Raw genomic sequence first — 23,194 nt, 5'->3', positions numbered from 1 at the left:
GAGTTCAAGACCAGCCTGGCCAACATGGTGAAACTTCATCTCTACTAAATACAAAAAGTAGCCAGGTGTGGTGGTGGGTGCTTGTAATCCCAGCTACTCAGGAGACTGAGACAGGAGAATCACTTCAACCCGGGAGGTGGAGTTTGCAGTGAGGTGAGATTGTGCCACTGCACTCCAGCCTAGGCAACAGAGCGAGACTCTGTCTCAAAAAGAAAAATAAAATATCGTTTAAAAATGTGGTTGCGTACACAAGGAAAATTTTTGAAAGAATGTACTAAAATAACTCTGAATTTAAAGAAATTTTTCCTTCTTTTGTTATACTTCTGTGAATTTTTTGCATGTATTACTTTTGTAATCAGACAGAAAAGAAGTTTCATATTACAGGAACAGGAAACAATTAGAAATGTGAGAGGAAAACTATGTACAAAGATGTTCATTTCAACATTGTTTATAGTAATAAGAAATCAAACAACCTGTGTAATCAGGAAGTGGGCAATAAATGATGTTACATAAATCTAGTGAAATATTTTATAGGTGTAATTTTTAAAAAGAAGCTGTAAACAACTTTATACTTATATGATTTTCACCTTTAATCATATTGTACCCCTAGCTAAAATGCCCTAATGCCCTTTTCCCTCCTTCCCTTTTCTTTTTCTTTCTTTATTTTCTTTCTATCTTTCTTTTTCTTTCTTGTATGTATGTATGTATTTAGAGACAAAAGTCTTCCTATATTGCCCAGGCTGTAGTGCAATGGTACAATCTCAGCTCACTGCAACCTCTACCTCCTGGGTTCATGCAGTTATCCTGCCTCAGTCTCCCAAGTTACAGGCACGTGGCACCACACCTAGCTAATTTTTGTATTTTCAGTAGAGATGGGGTTTTACCATGTTGGTCAGGCTGGTCTCGAACTCCTGACCTCAAGTGATCCACCTGCCTTGGCCTCCCAAACTGCTGGGATTACAGGCATAAACCACTGCGTCTAGCCTACCCTGCCCTTTCTTTTCATTTATATATATATATATATATATATATATATATATATATATATATATATATTCTTTTGGCTCTAGTAAAATTGATATTTTCTTACCATTATATCCTTCAAAAAACTCTGACAGGCACCATCACCTCTCCACCCCATTCCATTTTCACCTCCATCCGCACGAGTTAACTCATTCCGTGTCTTGGAAATATTCTGAACAGATACTCTATATCTGTACTTACCACCTTATATTATAATTATGTGTTTGACTTCCCCACTAAGCTTTAACCCTGAAAGCTGGGATTGGGTCTTACTTATTGTTGTCACTTCAGTACAAACACAGGGCCTAATAAATAGTAGATGCTTAATAAATGTTTGCTGGATAAAGTAATGAGTAATGTGGAAATATACTTGTGTTATGATATTACGTAGATAAGGGAAAGTAGTACCTACATTTCAGGGTTGTATGAAGATTATTAGATGGGAAAATTCATGTAAAACAGCTGGCCTAATGCCAAGCATGTAGGTGTTCAGTGTATGGTAAGGATAAAGATGGTGGTGATTAAGCTAGTAACAGTTGTGAGAGTTGTGTATTTTTTGTTTTCAACAGACAGCCCCAGTACGGGCCTTGGACCTTGTGGATGGATTTTGGTGGCTGTCTCATTCTTATTCACACTTGTAACTTTCCCAATCTCAATATGGATGTGCATAAAGGTAAAGAACATTTCATTCACTTCTGGGAAGGAGTCAACTCCTACCTCCATAAACGTACTTTATGTATGCGTGTGTGTGAGAAAGAGACAGAGAAATACTGTCTCTCTCTTGTAATTCTTATTTCTTTATCTTTCTTTTGGAAAATTTATACTACTCACCTATTAAAATGGAACCTTAAAACTTCTTTTCAGTCATTGCTCTTACATGTGGGCTAAAGTAAGGATCACCATCAAAAATGTCCTGGGGTCAGGGATGTGAGATGGTTCTGAGAGAACAAGTTATTTAGAGTTAGAATTGTGTGGTCTGACTGCTGGCTTTACTGTTTACTGTGTGACCTTTGCTGTTTCCTCACCTGTAAAATGGGAGAAAGTAACAATACCTACTTCACAGGATTATTGCGAGGATTAAATGAGTTAGTGTGTCTAAGTGTACTTATCACAATGCCTGGCACATCATAAGTACCCTCAGTGCTGGTTATTGTTTTCTACTAAGTTGTTAATACTTTGATATATGACTATCATTTCCATATTTCTAAGAAGATAAAATCTGCTCCAAGCATTTTCAGATCAATTTATTCTTAAGGGAATCAGAAGAAAAATTGTGAAGACTTCAGCTTTTTGTTTTTTTTTGAATTAACAATGCATGAGTAATTTTTTTTTTTTTTTTTTTTTTTTTGAGATAGACTCTCACTCTGTCTCCTAGGCTGGAGTGCAGTGGTGCTATCTCAGCTCACTGCAACCTCCATCTTCCAGGTTCAAGCAATTCTCCTGCCTCAGCCTCCTGAGTAGCTAGGATTGCAGGTGCCTGCCACCAGGCCCAGCTAATTTTTGTATTTTTTGTAGAGACATGGGTTTCACCATGTTGGCCAGGCTGGTCTTGAACTCCTAACCTCCCAAAATGCTGAGATTACAGGTGTGAGCCACCATGCTAGGCCTGCATGAGTAACTGAATAACAATGTTAACAGCTGAGAAGTGAGGTTATGGATTTGTCTCTGTGTCCTATTCTGTCCTTCCTAAATTTATACAGTGAGTATCTATTGCTTTTGTAATCAGTACAAAAATTAAAAATATCATGCTTTGAGAAGGTAAACATTGGACATGTTATACATATGATTTGGATCTAAAGAAAGTAGATGAGGCATCTAATCTGTTTTGAGCAAAAATATATATATAAGAAGCCATGCATGTATATATTTGTACTCTTTATGTTAAATTATCATTTGTGTTTTTATTCTAGATTATAAAAGAGTATGAAAGAGCCATCATCTTTAGATTGGGTCGCATTTTGCAAGGAGGAGCCAAAGGACCTGGTCAGTACTGGGATTCTGGATTGTTTATCTGAAAATGAAAGTTCTTTTTAACTTTTTTATTTTTATTTTTTTTTTAAGACAGGGTCTCATTCTGTCGCCCAGGCTAGAGGGCAGTGGCATGCTTATGGCTCACTGCAGCTTTGAACTCCTGACCTCAAGTAATCATCCCACTCCAGCCTCCCAAAGCACTAGGATTACAGACATGAGCCACCGTGCCCAGCCTGAAATTTTTTATTGATGTGATTTCCCTTATGAGGGCTTCTACTCTGTCTTAGAAAATAGTTCATGTAGCAGAAGTTGTATAACAATAGCAGTTGCTCTAGCCAATCTTTTGTTACCCTTTCCTTCCTACCTTTCCCCTCCTCTTCCCATTTGAGCTGATAAGATTACCTCTTAAGCCAAGAATAGCTACATCTATACAAGTTTGAGCGTGAGAATCTCTACCGAAGAAAGACTTTCATTCATTTGGCAAACTTCAGTTAAGCTCCTACTGTGTTCCAGGCTCTGGGAATTCAAGGGAGACTAAAACATAGTCCCTACCCTCAGGGATCTTCCCATCTAGTGGTAGGACATGAACAAGGAAACAGATAGCTACAACCCTATGTGATAAGTGACATGATCAAGTACTCACAGAGAGCTTTGAGAAAAGACTAAACCAGAGTAGTATTACTGATCCGAACTAGTAGTAGGCTGAAGTAAGGCTTTCTGGAAGTTACATTTTGATTGAGTCTTGAGGTCTGAAAAGGTGTTAACTAGTAGTAGGCTGAGGCAAGGCTTTCTGGAAGTTACATCTTGACTGAGTCTTGAGGTCTGAAGAGGTATTAACCAACAGGAGGTGTTTGCAACAAAAATAGCAAACATAGAAGGGAGTACTGCAGATTGAAGAAACTGGAAGTAGATCAGTCCAGCAGGAGTGTAGGGTGGGAAGAGAGAGGAAGTGGCTGAAGAGGACAACAAAGGCAGTTGTGCAGGACCCTGCATGGTGGAGGGTTTGTACTGTAAAGGGGATTGCTCTGCTTGCAGCTTAGGAAATAGATTATAGTAGAGAAACTACAAAAAATAGAGAGATGGCCCAGGAAACGATTGCATTGGTGGCAGTTTTAGCGGGGAGGGGAAGAGTGACAGTAACAATGGATTAAGGAAATGAACTCCGCAGGCGTTAGTGGGGGCAGTCAAGTGTGGGAAGTAAGCAAGAGGAATCAAAGTTACCCTCCTGGCTCTGGCTCATTCATGAAGATGAACTAATGACTTTTCAGTTCATTAGGTTGAGGTTGCTGGTGTCTCTATAATATGTGTATCTTTGTTGCAGGTTTGTTTTTTATTCTGCCATGCACTGACAGCTTCATCAAAGTGGACATGAGAACTATTTCATTCGATATTCCTCCTCAGGAGGTAAGGTTTTCTTTGAATAACTGAGATATAATATGTGAAAGTGCTTTACAAGTGCTTTACAATGAGAGACAACATTGTTAGAGCATAGGCTTTATTTATTTATTTAAATTTTTATTTATTTATTTATTTTTTTTTTCTTAATCTTTGAGGAGTCAGTTTGACATTGTAATCTCTCCCAAAATCCTTCTTTTTTATTTTTTTTTATTATTTATTTATTTATTTATTTATTTATTTTAAATTGCATTTTAGGTTTTGGGGTACATGTGAAGAACATGCAAGATTGTTGCATAGGTATACACATGGCAGTGTGGTTTGCTGTCTTCTGTCCCCTCACCTGTATCTGTCATTTCTTTATTTTTAATTGAGACGGAGTCTCACTCTGTCACCTAAGCTGGAATGCAGTAGTGTGATCTCGGCTGACTGCAACCTCTGCCACCCAGATTCAAGTGATTCTCCTGCCTCAGCCTCCTGAGTAACTGGGACTACAGATGTGTGCCACCATACTTGGCTAATTTTTTTGTATTTTTAGTAGAGACAGGGTTTTGCCATGTTGGCCAGGCTGGTCTTGAACTCGTGACCTCAGGTGATCCTCCTACTTTGACCTCCCAAAGTTCTGGGATTACAGGCGTGAGCCACATGCCCGGCCAGAGCATAGACTTTAAATCCTGACTGCCTTCAGCATTTCTAGCTCAGTGACCTTAAGCAAGTTCTTTAACTTTTCTGTGCCTCAGTTTCCTCATCCAGAAAATAGAGGTTGTAATAGTAAGAACTACTGTATAGGGTGGTTCTGAGAAGTAAGTGAGATATATGTGCAAAATACTTAGAGCAATGGCTGGTAAATAGTAAGTGCTATACAAGTTTTTACTATTATTATTACAGTTGGCCCATTGCTTGCATGGGTTTTGCATATAGCGATTCAACCAACCACAGATGGAATGTATTAGGAAAAAAACTCCTCAAAGTTTCGAAGAGCAAAACTTCAGTTTGCCATGCATAAGTATGGCATTGAATGTACATGAATGAAGTGATATGTAGGCATTGTATTGGATAATACAAGTAATCTAGAGATGATTTAAAGTATACAGGAAAATGTACATAGATTATACGGTTGGCACTCCTAATCCACGGGTTCCGCATACATGGATTCAACCAACCATGGATCAAAAATATTTGGTGGAAAAAGCAATAGACAGTGATATAATACAAATTTTAAAAAACACTATAGTATAGCAACTATTTATATAACATTTACATTATGTTAAGTATAATAAGTACTCTAGAAAGGCTTTATAAAGGAGGATATGCATGAGTTATATGCAAATATTGTGCCACTGTATATAAGGGACTTGAGCATCCTTGGATTTTGGTATCCACTGGGGGTCCTGGAATCAATCTCCCACAGATACCAAGGGATGATTATTATAAAACATAGTGTAATGCTAATGTAAGTATAATAATATCATCATTGTTGTTACTATCGCCATTTTTACTGCCATGTTTTTCTTCTATGGGTTTCTGATAGAAAACCCTATTTAGTACATTATTTTTTCTTCTAAAGGTTTTATTCTAAATAAATTGGTTAGAAACTAAAGAAATTAGAAACTGCTTGTTGGACATTTTAGATAAAACATATAATATTTTATACTAGTGATTGTTTTGTGCCTTTTCGAACTACTTCACAAATATTACTGTAGATGAAACTCACAGCAGAATCCCTAGAAAGTATACAGTTGCAGTGAAACAAAGGAATTCCTCCAGATTACAGTGGCAGAGCCAAAACTAAAATTGAGCTCTCTAGATTCCCTATCTAGTACTTTTTGCACAGCTCCATACTAAATGAATTGTACATGAACTCCCTTATGGCCCCCCAAAAAGTGATGGCCATCCTGGGAACCATGTCCTTAGGAGGCATAGTTGAGCACAGTGGCTCACACCTGTAATCCCAGCACTTTGGGAGACTGAAGTGGGTAGATCACGAGGTCAGGAGTTCAAGACCAGCCTGGCCAAAATGGTAAAACCCTGTCTGTACAAAAAATGAATAAATCAATACAGACAAGTAGAAATGCAAATAAACAATGTCACTACAGTGAGGTGCAGTGGATGTGCAAGGGAAGAGTGCTTAACTCTACCAAGTAAGTCAAGGAAGTTTCACAGAGAGAAGGACATTTAAATGATCAGTAGAAAGGTGCCAACCTGATAATGTGAGTGAGAGAGGCTGGAACTCCCAGGCTGGAATAATCTTCCTACCTCAGTCTCTGAGTAGCTGGAACTACAGGTGTATGCCGCCATGCCCAGCTGGCTTTTTTCTTATTTTCTAAATTAACTTATTAGTTAAGTCAATGTTTTATTCAGAAAAGTTACCACAGTTATCCAAGATAAAACGATAATACAGCTCTTACGTGCCAGGTACTTTTCTGAGCACTTGAATATATTTAATGCATTAATTCTAGCAACAATGCAAAGGGTACTATAATTAATTTCTCCTTTACAAATGAGAAAACTGAGTCCCAGTGAGTTTAAGTGACTTATATAACTGTTTTTCTGGAGCTTCTCACTCAGATAACATTTTAGTTTAAAACAAAATTATGTCATGTTTAACATTTTTATGTAGCATGCTGTAAAATATGTTTTTATGCTGACCTTACTCTTTAAAAACATTCACCTGTACTTTTCATTCCAGTAATATTGTGCAACTTGTGGTTTATCAAACCTTGACTCTCTAGTGTCTCTCTCTTGAATATTCTTCCACTCCACCCGACACCCTCAGAAAAATTGTATTCCTTTCTTCAAAATTCAATTCAGGTATCACCCCTGCTGCCCACAGATGCCCCTAAAAGCTTCCTTTGGTTCCCTAACCTCCTTCAAAGTAGGAACCAAGTTTTTTCCTACTTTAATCCCTGGAACCTGGTACATTGCCTGCTGTTGAATGGTATCTTGATATTTGTATGACTGAACAAATTAATGGACTTGAATAAATACATTTATTTTATTAAATGTTAGCTTTCTGATGCCTTCCTAAAGAAAATCAGCTACTATTATAAGGTATTCTATAGAATAATATTGCTTACAGTTATGTTTAAAAATGGTTGACAGATGTAAAATTTCTTCCTTCATCTTGTAGATCCTCACTAAGGATTCAGTGACAATTAGCGTGGATGGTGTGGTCTATTACCGTGTTCAGAATGCAACCCTGGCTGTGGCAAATATCACCAATGCTGACTCAGCGACCCGTCTTCTGGCACAAACTACTCTGAGGAATGTTCTGGGCACCAAGAACCTTTCTCAGATACTCTCTGACAGAGAAGAAATTGCACACAACATGCAGGTGGGGAGTGCGTTGATTCTGTTGCCCGCCCAGAAACTGAAAAATGAAGCAAAGCAGAGAGTCAATAGATGTTTGAGAACCTTTTATTAATTCAAGTTGCGGGGGGTCTGTGGATTTTTTTTTTTTTTTTTTTTTTTTTTTTTACTTCATAGTAAAGTTTTTCAAATTTGGTGGGAGGGGACATTTTTCACATTAGCAGTTCATGAGTTAGTAACACTCATGCATACATTTTTTAAAAATTTTCTTTAGTGGATATTTTTTTTCCAGAATCAGTAATCACCTTTTTGTTTAGAACAGAGGCTATTCCATAAGGTAGTGTAGGTATCACTAAAGCTTTATTCTGTGTGTGAGTCCCATGAATTATATATAACTGTTGTGCTTTCCAGTCTTTCTTAACAGATACTCAGTTAAGCATAGCTTATTCAAAAAAGATAACGTGCTATAACTCTGGATTCTTATTTTTGTATAGACTTCATTGTGGGTAAAATCTATGATTGTATTTGATATCCACAACAACCTATGAAATAGATGTGTGGCTTCATTCCTGCCCTTCTAAAGGGAGGAAGTCGAAGCACAAAGAAGACATATGGCTTACACAAAGTCACATTAGCTCAGGAGTTGGCAAACTAGCCTATAGGCTCTGGTTTTTGTAAGTAAAGTTTGATTGGCATATATTCACAGCCATTTATTTATATAGTATCCGTTTATATAGTATCCAGGGCTGCTTTTTACTACAACAGCTGACTTAAATAGTTGAGATGGAGACTACAAATAAATAATCACTATCTAGCCCTTTTAGAAGAAGCTTGTTAACCCCTGCATTCACTTGTTGGCAGCAGAATCAGGATCAGTGAGCCAGCTCCAGTGTCACCATTCCTTCCACCATAGAGTAACTGTCTCTCCACAACCCTACCCAGAACCTTGTCTCCTCTAAATCCCAGTGAATATAGCCTCTGTCGGCATCTGGGCTGGGCTGAGCAGATTCAGCTTGCCTTCTCTCTTCCTAACAGACTACTCTAGATGATGCCACTGATGCCTGGGGAATAAAGGTGGAGCGTGTGGAAATTAAGGATGTGAAACTACCCGTGCAGCTCCAGAGAGCTATGGCTGCAGAAGCAGAAGCGTCCCGCGAGGCCCGCGCCAAGGTAACATTTTTTTTTAGCTTGTTTTTCTTGTTGAGTTTTATCTTTTATTAATAATTACATAAAAGTAAAACATGCTTGCTGTGAAAACTTGAAATAATCTTGAAGTGGTAAAGTTAGTAGAAGTGAAAGCCCTCCCCATAACTTCAAATCGTATTCCTCCAGAGGTCACCAGTCTAAACGGTTGAGTGTATTTGGATTTTATTTGACTAGGTTTTTGGATCACTGGCTTGTTTTACAAAAGTAGGGTTATACTGCACGTGTTGTCCTGTGTTTTGCTTTCTTCATGTAATATTAGTATCTATGGTCATATCAGTGCATACAGAGTTACCTCATTCTTTTAAGACTGTGTGTACCATACTTTATTCTTCCAGTTCAGTAGTAAGGACAAATTAACAGTCCTTCCAGCTTCAGAGCAAGCGGGTCATCATTCCATCCATATCACCCATCTCTTACTTATTTTTGGCTCCTTTTTTGTTCTGTTTCTCTTCTCAGGATCTTTTTCCCTTTTACTGTTTCCTATCCCTCATTCTCTCTTTTCCTCTTGTTTAGATTCTCTTACTTTATCGTCTTCCTTTTTTCTCCGTTCTTTTCATCATCATCTGCCTATGTCTTAACCCTGCGTGGGTGGCATGGCCCCTCTGGGAGGCTCTGAGGAAATATTTATTAACCTAACCTAGAGAAGAGTATCATTAAAGATGATAATGTGTACAAGTTCGAGGATATCTCACCAAACCCAAGGTTAGGAAGTAGGGGCAAGTCTCACCAAAACAGGAACCGGAAGGCAGTTCAGGGAACTAGTCATCCCTTTCCTGTGACCCATCTCACTATAGATAGTTTGTGGTGGAGAATGTCTGGCTCCCAGGTTTACATGTCTGCCAGGTGAACACTAGAACACAGACCAGCCCTAGTTCGACATTCACAGAAGAGAGATTCTTTCTGGTCCAACTTTGGTCAAAGTGCAAAGATACCATAATAACATGGTTCCACAGCCCTATACCTGTGAATGGGTTGAAGAAGAAGAGCAGTTTTCTTAGGCGGACTTGCTGTGGACTTGACAAATCTCTGAAGACACAAGGAGCAAACCAATTTGTTGTTGTTAGAAAATAGTAGTAGCTGGTGGTAATTGGCTGACCACAGAACCCTGTTCTTTTCTTAGGATGCCCTTTAAGCCATAAACCAATCACTATAATTTCTTAGCCAGCATCAAATAGGATAATAGCTTATTTGACATATGACTTCAGAATTTTCTGTTAACCAGAATTTTTTAGATTTGCCTCCTGTGATCATTGTTGCTTTGTGATGATAACCTGATAATACTGCAGAACCCTCAAGTGCCTTCTTTCAAAACCATTACATTTAGAAGATTAAATTATGTTTATGTTGTTATTAAATATGCCCTATCATCTAATTATTTTGAAAATTAGGAATTGCTTTTACCTAGAATATGTTATTAACCAAAAGCCTCATTTCCAAACCAGATTGAATAATAGAATTTACTATACATATACTATGTAGAATGTCAAAGCCCAAAGGATCCTCAGAGATTATCTTTCGTAGGTAGCAAATACGTAGCCCAGATGCTACCACTCCATCCTACTATTCCCATGCTAGTAATTAACCACAGCACTGTTTTCCACTGAGTTTACACTTGGCCTCAGAACCCTTCTACAGCACTCCAGGTAACAACCTTCAACTGCTTAGAGTTAGCTTAAAAAACAAAACTTGAGGCCAGGCACAGTGCCTCACACCTGTAATCCCAGCACTTTGGAAGGCTGAAGTGGGTGGATCACCTGAGGTGGGGAGTTTAAGACCAGCCTGGCCAACATGGTGAAACTCCTAAAAATACAAAAAAGTAGCTGGGCATGGTGGTGGGCACCTGTAATTCCAGCTGCTTGGGAGGCTGAGACAGGAGAATTGCTTGAACCCAGGAGGTGGAGGTTGCAGTGAGCCAAGATAGCGCCACTGTACTTCAGCCTGGGTGACAGAGTGAGACTCCTTCTCAAAAAAATTAAATTAAATTTTAAAATTAAATAAATAATAAAAACTTTTTAAAAAATGAAAGTTGTTTGCCATCCCACTATTCAAAGGAAAAGTTGAAGCCCAGAAAAGTTAAGTGACATCCACAAGGTTGCACAGTTAATTAGTGGCAGTGAAAATTAGAATTCCCCTCCGCTCCTCACTGCCTCCTCTAGGACTGACTTTCCAGGATGGGCTGTGAGCCTCTTCCATAGCATTCTTAAGAGTTTGGAAAGAAAGTTTCTGTCTTCCCTTTATAGCAATAAGAAAAGATAGAAGAAACCACTTAGAATTCTGAATTGCCATGCCTCCACTTAGACGGGGCTCTCGGGTTAGTCTGGAAGCAGTCTCATGAACTTGGGCAGTGCTGTCTTGGAGTTCAGGCATAGAATCACAATGAGCCTAGCCCTTCTGTAAAATACAGTAACCCCGGAACAACCATAGGCTTATTATATTAAAATTCTCATGGAAAATAAGGGGCCACAGTTTCTTCAACAAATAAATTCCAAAGGAAAGGTGAGGAAGAGTGAAGAATCTAAAGATTAAGAGACTTTGCAGAAAAATTCCTTAGGCTAATTAGCCATCAGGGAAATGCAAATTCACATTGTAAGTACACGTCACACTAGACAGCTATCAGAATGGCCTGAATAAAAAAAGAAAAGAAAGGAAAAGAACTAACTGTGGGTGAGAGAGGAACTAGAACTCTCATATTCTGCTGGTGGCAGCGTAACTTAATACAACCACTTTGGAAAACAGTCTGGCAACGTCTGCCCAAACTGAACATTTTATACCCCATGAGCCAGCAGCTCCAATCCTAAGTATGAATCTTACAGAAATGCACTCCTGTTTACCAAAAGGCATGTACTAGAATGTTCACAGCATCACGTTGTCCCAGACTATAAAATACCCAAATGTCCATACCTAGCTGAATGGATAAAGTCTGGTTTATTCACATGAAGCCATGCTACATAGCAAAGAGACTGAATGTAAGTGCTCATACACATACACATAATTGGAGTGAAAGAAGCCAGTCACAGAAGAGGACAGATTCTCCCATGTGTTTCTTGTATGTTAGGGTTGGTTTTTAAAGTGTTTAGTGGCTTGAAATGTAGTATCTTTTGTGTTTGCATCATCTTTTATTTCCTTTTCATAACTCTCAGAAAAATGCCTGGCATGTGCTTTTGGGCTCATGTTCCTGGGTATGGAAGTCTATTGATTGAGAGGATGGAGTGCAGAAATACAGATGACCTGTCTCTGCCCTTTCCTCTGCCCAGACCACCTGGTCTACAGAAGGGGACGGGTAATACAAATTTCACATACATGAAAATGCCAGACTTTAAAATGATGTTCTATAAATATAAAATGTCAATTGCCATGAGATGGCTGCACATTTGACAAAAGCCTTGCAAACCCAAAAATAGCTTGCTTTGCTAAGATCCTATCAACAGAGTGTACTTGGCCTGTGTTTAGACAAAGGCGGTGGTGTTGTGTTCACATCTTTGGCAGCTTGCTCAGAGCAGCTTTTCTATGAACAAAATGTGTGCCCAGCCTGGTGGGTCTGGCTTCCCAGCCAAGAGGTTGTGTATTGATTGGTGGTGGGAAATGAGATCTCTTTTCAGCTGGTCTGTGTCCAAAGTAAAAAGTGCCTAATTGGACATCTGAGAAGACATGGAAAAAAATCAGAGCCTGCTGCTCTCATAGCAGGGGACTTCTGATGTATTCTCTGTAATGCCTACCTTGGAATACAGTTCTGTGGTTTTCTTTGAGCAGAACTGGCACTTGTCCCTTCTCACAGACATGGCACTTGTCCCTAGGCAGTACATGATGAGTGGCTTTGATAAATTAAGGTTTTTATTCTGTAAACTAGAACCTTTCTCTCAGTGAGTACCACATTCTGCTTCCTATCTTCATTAACGGCACTGACTTATGCGACCCAAACCTAGAAACCTGGGTCTCGGCCTCTGTTCTCCTTTCCTCCTTATACCTAGTCTCCAAATTCTACTGATAGGGAGAATAGCTCCCCAAACCATTTTGTTCTGTGTCCCCACAACCTGTGAATCACACCAGCCACTCTAAAGCAGTTCCACTAGCAGCTTTCACTGTCTTCTCTTCTAACCTCAGACATCCCTCATAGAGGTTTTTCAAACTAGATCTGATGGAGGTTACTTATCTGCTTAAAATCATTCTGCAGCTTGCCATTACCTAGAGAATGAAGACCAAAAGCCCTGGCCCTCACTGCCCTTCAGAACCTGGCCCCATTCATCCCCCACATTTCGCCTCTTCCTGGCATAGTATTCAGCCATTGACAGTTTTCTGGAATATACCAACATTTGTGTACCTCAGTACCATTTTATGTGTTCTGCCTAAAATATTTTTCCTCCTCTTTTTCTAAACGGCAAACATTTTATCCTTTAATATTAAACTTTCATAACCTCACCACATCACCCTCTGCAAAAGTGGCCTTCTTCTGTGTTGCTAGCACTATGTCTTGTACATATGTCTGTCAGCATATATCACACTAGAGTGAAATGATCTGCTTCCATGTCTGCCTTCCCTACCTGACCAGGAGCTGAAGAAGGCTAGGGATTCCACTCTATCTCTATCCCTAGTTTCTCCTACGCAGGGCTTATTAGCCCCACAAATTTTGTTGTGTAAGTAAATGAAATTCACTGGGCATAAGACCATTGCCTCCAATTCTGATATTCATGGAGTATTATGGGCCATTAATTTTTTGAGATTCAAGTGAGGATAATAACCTGGAAAAACTCTACTTTTAATCTTCACAATTATGGTACTTTAATACCTTTCCTTCTCCTAGGATTATGAATTAAAGTAACTGCCTTGAATCTCTTGTGCATTAAAGCATAGTCAGACCTGAAAATCAGGTCTTGTCACTTGCCATTCCTTTATTCATTTAACACTTTATATACCTTCTCTGTCTTCCTCACAAGTGGTCCTCTGAGGTACATGTTAGTCTGCTTTAAGAATGGGAAACCGAGGTTCATCATGTTCGGTAACCTCTCTGAGGACCTTCGGCTGTTAAATGTTAGATCTAGGATTTGAACTCAAGTCCATTTGACTCCAGAGCTCCTGTTCTCTCCAATACTCAAGTGAGCTTCAAACCTTTTTGCCTGCGAAACCCTTTATAGAATTTAGAAAAACTATAAAGCCCATTAAACATTTTTAATTGGCATGTAAAAATTTTCATCTTGAATTTATGTACTTGCCAAGTATATAATTCCTGGCATGTTATAAATATTGACATTTTAAAATAAAACTGTTAACATAATTCTTTTAAATGTACCCAGTGAGACTTACATAATAATGATTTAGTTATCTATTAAAAGTATGTGAGTAAACTCTTTCTAACAGTCAGGAGCTTTTTTAAATTTTTTTTTTTCTTCTTCTTCTTCTTAAACTTAAGTTTTTATTCCACCTTCACTTCCCCCAGATTCTTTCCCTAACATATATTTTGTCATGAATTATTTTATTAACCTATTTTAACACATTTAGTCTCTAAGTTAGAATTATTGCTTAAAACTTTCCCATAACTAGGGCCAGGTGCGGTGGCTCACGCCTGTAATCCCAGCACTTTGGGAGGCCGAGGCGGATGGATCACAAGGTCAAGAGACTGAGACTATCCTGGTCAACATGGTGAAACCCCGTCTCTACTAAAAATACAAAAAATTAGCTGGGCATGGTGGCACGTGCCTGTAATCCCAGCTACTCAGGAGGCTGAGGCAGGAGAATTGCCTGAACCCAGGAGGCGGAGGTTGCGGTGAGCCGAGATCGTGCCATTGCACTCCAGCCTGGGTAACAAGAGCAAAACTCGGTCTCAAAAAAAAAAAACTTTCCCATAACTAAAAACAAGGTTTTACAAAAATTTCAGAATTTCTCCTAAATAAGAAGCCAATTTTTTTTTTTTTTTTTTTTTTTTTTTTGAGATGGAGTCTCATTCTCTTGCTCAAGCTTGAGTACAGTGGCATGATCGTGGCTCACTGCACCCTCCCGAGTTCAAGCAATTCTCCTATCTCAGCCTCCTGAGTAGCTGGGATTATAGGCGCCTGCCACGATGCCCAGCTAATTTTTGTACTTTTAGTAGAGATGGGGTTTTGCCATGTTGGCCAGGCTGGTCTCAAACTCCTGACCTCAATTGATCTGCCTGCCTCAGCCTCCCAGTTTTGGGATTACAGGTGTGAGCTACTGCACCTGGCACAATAAGTCAATTTTTACTAGAAATGCTTGTCTTCAAAAGACGAATGAGAATTAAACAGTACATATATAGATGGCTATTAATGCTAGAATGAGACAGGATTCAGTATCAATTTTATTCCTATTTTTCATTTTTATAGATATAAGGACTTTGAAACCTTATTTACATAAATGGATAGAAATGGAAGTTTTGTTTAAAGTAGTATCATACAATTCTTAGCACTCCCTTTGAATTTATGTGCTAAAAAATTATATCACAGTCTTTCAACAAAAAGTATTTAAAATGATCTGTCAGCTTTCAGTTTAGTAAGATACTCATCAGAGAATTGGAAATCCTCTTGACTTGCGAAAAGATTTGCATGAAGTCATTAAAGTTATTTTCTTTCTTAATCCTGCACAGTATTTTGAATTATCCTTTTGTTTGGTACCCTGGAAAATGGGAGAAAGGCTATAGTAAAAGAGAATGTCTTGATCCAGGCACTACTCAAGCGAGTCAGTTTTAGAAAAAGCATATGGAAACTGCGTATGTAGAAATGGATTTCCTTTAAACTATTCTGGCATCCACCCTGGAAAGTTTTGTGGACCACCTGAGGTATACATACCCCGTGTGATTTTTCTCCAGTTCAACCTCTCCTTTCACATGTCCATAGGTTATTGCAGCCGAAGGAGAAATGAATGCTTCCAGAGCTCTGAAAGAAGCCTCCATGGTCATCACTGAATCTCCTGCAGCCCTTCAGCTCCGATACCTGCAGACACTGACCACCATTGCTGCTGAGAAAAACTCAACAATTGTCTTCCCTCTGCCCATAGATATGCTGCAAGGAATCGTAGGAACAAAACACAGCCACTAGCCTAGCATAGAGGTGAGCGCTACCCTTCCAAGGATGAAGTGAGGGACCAAACTAGCCTTTAACTCATAGAGTAGGGCTTGAATATTCTCCCTCCCTTTCCTTTTCCATATGTCAATTGTGGTGTTCCCAGAATGTATAGCAGTTATAAAAAACAGGTGAAATAACCGTTAGCTTGTAGATACTGAGAGATTGGTGATTTATATAAGGTAATTTGTTGGTCTTTAAATAGTTAAAAGTTTGTATTTTTAGATTATTATGTAGTAGGTTAGATCCCCCTTGTTTTGACTTCCACTCTGTCATTCTGAACCCTCTAAGCACCCAGGCCAGAGGCAAGAACCTAGGCTGTTACTGCCACCTGCCACCGCTGGCTGGATTGCAGAAAGTGACGACCTTATACCACAACCAGCTTCTCTAGGTCGTATGTGCCTTATCTCCAGAGATCCAGAGAGGTTTTTTTTTTTTTTTTTTTTTTTTGAGACAGTTTTGCTCTTGTTGCCCAGGCTGGAGAGCAATGGCATGATCTTGGCTCACTGCAACCTCCACCTCCCAGGTTCAAGCAATTCTCCTGCCTCAGCCTCCCCAGTAGCTGGGATTATAGGCATGTGCCACCATGCCCAGCTAATTTTAGTTTTTTTGTTTTTTGTTTTTTGTTTTTTAGTAGAGATGGATTTTCACCATGGTTAATCAAGAACTTCTGACCTCAGGTAATCCACCTGCGTCGGCCTCCCAAAGTGCTGGGATTACAGGTGTAAGCTGGGCCCAGAGGTCTTAATTAAGGAAATTTCCCTAATGTTCATTTATTTTCCAAATCCAAACCAGATTTCAGAATCATCCTTACTTGAGAGTAGCCATTTTCTTGCCTGTACTTGTCATAACTAGGGGAAATAGTCAAGACTAATGAAAAAGATCACCCTAACCCTTCAAAGACTTTTAAATTCACTAGTATAGTGGCCCTTTTAAAAATATGTCCATTTTTTAACTTCTTTGAGCCTTCTTTATGAGTAAATAATTCCTCTGTGTTCTTTCAAACCAGCTAAATATTTGTCACAAAAGTGCTTTTTTCTCACTGTTGCCTATTTTCATATATCAGGTTTTAAATAGTTTTAATTTTACAATAAAATTTTCTCTATATTCGATATGCAGTTGTTATATATCGATTTGAATAGCCTAAGGACTAAAATACTTTTTTAAGAGATAACTTCAGGAAGCCTTATATTTTACTGTCTGCATGCTGTTAACTGTGGTACACTGTGAAATATCTTGATTACAAACCCATTCATTACACAGTATAAGGAATTCACAATATATTGGATACATAATATCTAATGACCTTGGGCAGATACTCTCAAACTGAAGATATCTATATAGATGTAGATCTTTTTAATTTGCCTATCATTCTTCTATCATGTATATTGATGCTGAAAGAGGAAGTGATCAGCTCCTCTGGACCACAATTTCTTTGCAATTGTCTGTGAATCTGAGCAACCTGGCATTCTACTTACTGGTCCAGAAAGCTGGTAGGTGACATTTCTAACACTTCTTTGAGACTCTGAGTTCACCTAGGGAAGTCTAAGAATAACAGCTTTCTTTCCCAGCACTAGCCTTTATAGCTGTCCTTAGATGAACGACTCTGTCCATCCAGCCAATGGATGTTCCTTCCCCTGTACCCCAATTTTAAGCTTATTTTAGGAAACCTTGAACCACCATGTATCCTGGCTCCTAGGTGAGTGTACTAGAGGTATGGAGCAGTGTAACTGAAACTGAAACTCAAGTTGCACTTACATTTTGAATTTTAAAATGATAGTTTTATCTGTTGTGTGAGGTGGCTCACTCTTGAGGACCAGGAGTCTCCATATCCTGACTGAAAATCTTTTCTGAGACTTAGAGTAACCGTGCTTTTGGTTCCTTGAGTTCTCCTGTCTCCAGATACCAGGTGATCTTCACTTTTCTGCCTTGTGAATTCATAATCCCACAGGTTGAAATTAAATCACTTGGGAGGGACGCATAGAAGGAGTTCTAGGAACACATTGCCAGTGCAAGCATTTTTCCAGGTGGCCTCCCTTTCCAACAATGTACATAATAAAGTATATGCACTTTCACTAATATTTTTGGAGTGAGAGTCTGTTTCAGCCTGCATTGAGTATATGTGGATTTCAGTTTTCAGAAGTAATGCATTAGATCCTTCAGTTCTGAGCTGGCTGCTTGGGTTCTTCATATGCTTTGTGGGCCAGGGAGGGGCAGGCTGCTGTGGACCATCTGCTGTCTCCCAGGGCCAGGCCCCCTCTGGTGCACTGGCCCACACACTTTCCCTGGGGAGTTACAGATCCATGCACACACACACACACACACCACAAAGCTTTAACTGGCTTCATTTTCCTTTGCCTTCCTCCAAACGGGACAGGAACCCACTTCTTGCTGTCACCCAGTTAATCACATAGACATACACTTTACTTAAAAAGAGAGAAAAAAATGATATAAAACCAATGGGTTTTACCTGCAGCATCTGACCTCTGAAGAACTGTCTTGAATTAATGGTTACCATTTGGGAGCACCAGTCCCTCAGCTCTGTGTACAAATCCTTGTACATACATTCTATCATTTTATTTCGAAATAGCTTGATAGACACTTTATTGTCATCATTTTGTAGATGAGAACACTGGGGCTCAAAGGTTAAGACAGCCAAAGTCACATGTTTAGAAAGGAACAGAGCTGGGATTCAAACCGAGTTCTAATGCCAAAGATTTGTAAGGTGTATCTGTATCTTCGTGTGACACTGCCTGCCTCTAGCGCCCCCATCCACACACCACCACTACCACTTTATAGATAGATAGAGAGATCACTTTCCCCAAGACTATCACAGTTTATTTGTCTTTATATTCACACCTAGACAGGCCCTAAACTTAAACTTTAGTTATGGGCCATCTGATTCAGCCAAAGTTCATTGCAAAAGGAGGAGAGTTGATTGTACATTTGTAACCACAAATGTGTAAGACACTGACCTGAGCAAGAGGAAACCAGTGTTCCATAGACTTTGAGCTTATGTCGCCTTTTAAAGTATATCATCTCTTTTGATACAAACCTGGTCTCACAGTTACTTGGCTGGTAAATAGTGAATCCGGTGCCCCTCCTCCTCTTTTCAGCAGCAAACCACTTTTTTCAAAGGTAACTGCATTGGTAAAAGGTTTACAATATCTTTTGCCAGGATAAATTCTTGAGTTCACATTTATAACATTTACTGAATATAAAGTAACTCAATGAGAACAATGAGGCTGTTTTGAAAAACAAAAATTAATCAGTTATGAAAGAGTTCCAATCTTCTATTTGGAGTCTACATTCAATTTCTCCATTTTGCTGAAGTGTCTGTTTTTATTACCACTTTGAACATGGAATTTGAAGCTAATGTTTATAAAATCACATAAGCACCTCATAGATTTTTCCGTTTGCAAATCACTGCTCTGGAATGCTTTTCTTGCTATACCATCCACCTTATAATGTGACCTTAGATAAATCATATGTTCTCTCAGCCTCATTTTTTTCTCACCTGTAAAACAAGGAGATTATAGTCCACCTGTTTGGGTCTCAGACCTTTTGAGAGTGTGTTGGAAGCTACAGAGCACTTTGTCTGAAAACTGCACATAGTGTGCACAACACGAAGTTGCATCCTTTAAGGGTACACTGGACTGTACCAAACCCATCCAAAGACTTAAGAAATCCTGGGCTAGATCATGTCTAAGATCCTAACTTCAAAGCTATGTAGTTACCTGAAGAGTTTTTACTTTATAGGAACCAAGGCAAAAGGAACCATGGTTGAATGCCAGCACTGTGCAAGACACTTGACACATCTTTTTTCATTTCAATTTATAATCTCATTTGGCTGTGTTGACCAGGCCACAGGAAAATCCACAGGGATATTAGTGGTGATCTCTTCCTGTGATGTTGTTAACATCAGGTCTACAGCAGATCCAGGCTCAGATCAAGCTAGGATTTGCCTAAACCCGTCATACTTGCTAAGAGGATACGGCTCCTTTCAATCTATCCTATAGCCAGAAGAGTTTACTGAGAAAGGAAATTGAAGGCACATTAAAACTGAGGTTTTAGAATAAACTCTGGAAACTTAGTAATCATAATGTAGTAATCTCTGGAGGAAGGGCCCTTGGGGAATCCATGCTTTTAAAAAGTTCCCTGGGCAATTTGGGTGATCAGCCAGCTTTGGAAACAACAGTGTAAACACACACACACACACACACACACACACACACACACACACACACAGCCTGCCCATCACTTAAACCCTCACACTGGTTTCTGTTCTTTTACAGTCATATGCACAAGAGCTTTCACATCCTAACTCAGTGGGGATGGATTGGTGGTGGGAGGTGACACAGAACAAGAGGTGGGATAACAAGTGAGAAGAGACCAAAAGGATAGAAGGGGAGGACTGGGGAATGTCCTCCAGCAGCTTCCTTGGACTGGTTTCGAGCCTCCCAGGAGAAAAGATTATGAAACAACATGGAAATATCCAAGACGGACTATGGGACATGCTGAGCATGAGTAGAGTCAGGGCCCAGCGGACGAAGAAGGTCCAGAGGAGTCCCTCTCCCATACCCTGAAGACTGCCAACTTTGAGAGCATCCAGGGGCAGCTCTTACAATGGCAGCTGCTGCAGTAATTTCTCCACATCGCTCTGGGGCAGCAGAATGAATTTGTGGGAACCAGAGGTAGCAAGGAAGGTCCAGGCAGCTGCTACAGGGTATGGCAGCTGTGAGGATGCACCCTGCCCGCTTTCTACTGCAGGGCATATGATTGATAAGGGCTTCGGCTGCTGGCTTTGAACTTCATCCCACATATGCCATGTGCCCCAAGGCCAGGCCTCCCAGTGACTGAGTGCAGGCGGCAGATAAGGCATGCCTGCTTACTGAAGACACGATTCCTTTGCCGGCAGACTTTGACTCTGGCTCAAGAACACTTGAATCAAACAGACACTTGTGTTCACAGCAGCCTTATGCACAATAGCCAAAAGGCACAAATAGCCAAAGGTCCATTGATGGCTGAATAGGTAAACCAGATGTGGTATACACATGCAGCAGAATATTACCCAGCCACAAAAAGGAGTGAAAAGTTGATATAGGCTACAACACGGGTAAGTCTTGAAAACACTCTGCTAAGGGAAATAAGCACACACACAGGACAAATGTCGTATGATTCCACTTACATGAAGTCCCTGGTGTAGTCAAATTCTGAGACTGAAAGTAAAATACAGGTTACCAGGGGCTGGCAAATAGGGAGGAATGGGGAATTATTATTTAACGGGCAGAGCGTTTCTTTGGGGCATATCAAAAAGGTTTGGGTACAGAGAGTGTTGATGACTACACAACACCGCATGTGCAATGTTACTGAAATACTCACGAATGATTAAAATGATAAATGAACTTCATTCTTATGCACAGTTTGCCACAATAAAAAAACAACAAAAATGGGACTATACCATTAAATTTTAAAAGAACACTGAATTTGGCTTTAGGACTGCCCACAAGCCTTGCCAAATCTTCCTGGACTACGTGACCACATAAGACACTTCCATGCAACCTTCTTTCCCTTTCTACTTCACCTAGGGTAGAGTCTCGGGTCCAGTGACCCTCCCAGTCTTCCGTGGTTCCCTCCCTATTTCCTTTCTTTTGAGACAGAATCTTGCTCTGTTGCCCAGGCTGGAGTGCAATGGCACAATCTTGGCTCATTGTAACGTCTGCCTCCTGGGTTCAAGAGATTCTTCTGTCTCAGTCTCCCAAGTAGCTTGGATTACAGGCATGTGCCATTACGTCCAATTTTTATTTTATTTTATTTTATTTTTATTTTTTATTTTTAGTAGAGAGAGGCTTTCATCATGTTGGCCAGGCTGGTCTCGAACTCCGGAGCTCAGGTGATCCACCTGTCTTGGCCTCCCAAAGTGCTGGGTTTATAGGCATGAGCCACCATGCCCAGCTCCTCCCTATTTCCTTTTACATAGGTATCCCTCTAGGACAATCTATACACATCGCTTCTCACTGTGGCATCGCTTCTCAGGGCACCAAGATTCACACACACAGTGGATGTAGCTTACCTACCAGTTCAGGGGCAAATGCTAGGCACCTCTCTGGGCATTCTCAGAATCACCAGGGACATACTCAGGTAGGGCAGACGCTGGCTCTCACTGTCAGTTGGGCACAAGTAAACAGTTGAGCCACACTAGAGTACGCACTTCAAAATGTTTTTATTGAATTCAATTTCCCAAACACAGACATTTTAGACAATTTTGCAAGGACCCTGAATTTTTTCAGGGCTATTTTTGGATACTGTAAAAAAAAAAAAAAAAAAAAAAAAAGAAAGAAAACAACACGCACACACACACAGCAGAGTTGCTCTGCTCACTGTAAGGCCTCTTTGAGGGAAGGACACTTCCAAAAGGCACTGACTGGTGACACGGTGGGTCCTGCCCCTCCTCAGGCAGCCAGCTCAGCCATGGCCCTGTCCAAGGGGTCCACAGACCAGTAATCATCATCCCAGCCAAGGAACCAGCCCACAAAGGAGGGAGGCTCGAAGCCTTGCTTCACCACGGTGATGGGCGTCCGCCTATCCCGATTGGCTGGGTCCGTCTCAATATACCGCTTAGCTGCAGACACACATGCGAGAAAAGGAAACCCCAGAATCCTTAGTGCCTCCCTCACCAGGGAGAGGGTGACTCAGGATAGGAGTTGACAAAGAAGAATGTCTATGGTCCCACAGTCCCTACTGCCCACCCCCTGCCCTGAGCACCAACTTCCCTTACAGGCATGATACCCACGTGTGTTCTCCACCACGCTGCTCAGGAATACGGGAAGGAACAGGGGCTACAGCTTAGCCACCTTCTTCATAAAATGTACTACTTTTCCCTTGCAGTCCCCTACTGAAGGTATGGGAACCAACTTTTGGGTTCCCACCTCCAAAATCAGATCTAGTCAACTACCAGGAATCTGCTTTGCAACATCGTTTTCTTTTTTTGTTTTGTTTTGTTTTTTTTTTTTTGAGACACCATCTCGTTCTGTCACCCAGGCTACAGCAGAGTGGTGCGATCATAGCTCACAGCAGCCATGACCTCCTGGGCTCAAGCAATCCTTTGAACTCAATCTCATGAGTAGCTGGGACCACAGGCATACACCAACACACCTGGCTAATTTTTTTTGTATTTTTTCTAGAGATGGCGTTTCACTATGTTACCCAGGCCGGTCTCAAAT

At 40.2% G+C, this 23,194-nt stretch overlaps 2 protein-coding genes across 9 annotated transcripts in view; one reads left to right on the top strand and one right to left on the bottom strand.

Moving 5' to 3' along the window:
• Positions 1–22,331, top strand: part of STOM (stomatin) — a 35,380-nt gene extending 13,049 nt beyond the window's left edge. The window contains exons 2-7 of the mRNA XM_003925171.4: positions 1,593–1,696; positions 2,934–3,006; positions 4,316–4,398; positions 7,520–7,723; positions 8,734–8,868; positions 15,747–22,331. Coding sequence (XP_003925220.1) covers positions 1,593–1,696; positions 2,934–3,006; positions 4,316–4,398; positions 7,520–7,723; positions 8,734–8,868; positions 15,747–15,947 — 800 coding nt within the window. The 3' untranslated portion in view covers positions 15,948–22,331. The remainder of the gene's footprint in view (positions 1–1,592; positions 1,697–2,933; positions 3,007–4,315; positions 4,399–7,519; positions 7,724–8,733; positions 8,869–15,746) is intronic.
• Positions 22,176–23,194, bottom strand: part of GSN (gelsolin) — a 66,688-nt gene continuing 65,669 nt past the window's right edge. For all 8 annotated transcript variants that reach the window (XM_039474705.2, XM_039474706.2, XM_039474707.2 and 5 more), the window contains one exon: positions 22,176–22,593. In XM_039474705.2, the coding sequence (XP_039330639.1) occupies positions 22,424–22,593 (170 nt within the window). In that variant the 3' untranslated portion in view covers positions 22,176–22,423. The remainder of the gene's footprint in view (positions 22,594–23,194) is intronic.

This window comes from Saimiri boliviensis, chromosome 2 (genome assembly GCF_048565385.1).
Source record: "Saimiri boliviensis isolate mSaiBol1 chromosome 2, mSaiBol1.pri, whole genome shotgun sequence".
NCBI classification, from domain to species: domain Eukaryota; kingdom Metazoa; phylum Chordata; class Mammalia; order Primates; family Cebidae; genus Saimiri; species Saimiri boliviensis.
The sequence above is the reverse complement of the archived record's forward strand: the minus strand, read 5'-3'. Positions and strand labels throughout refer to the sequence as shown.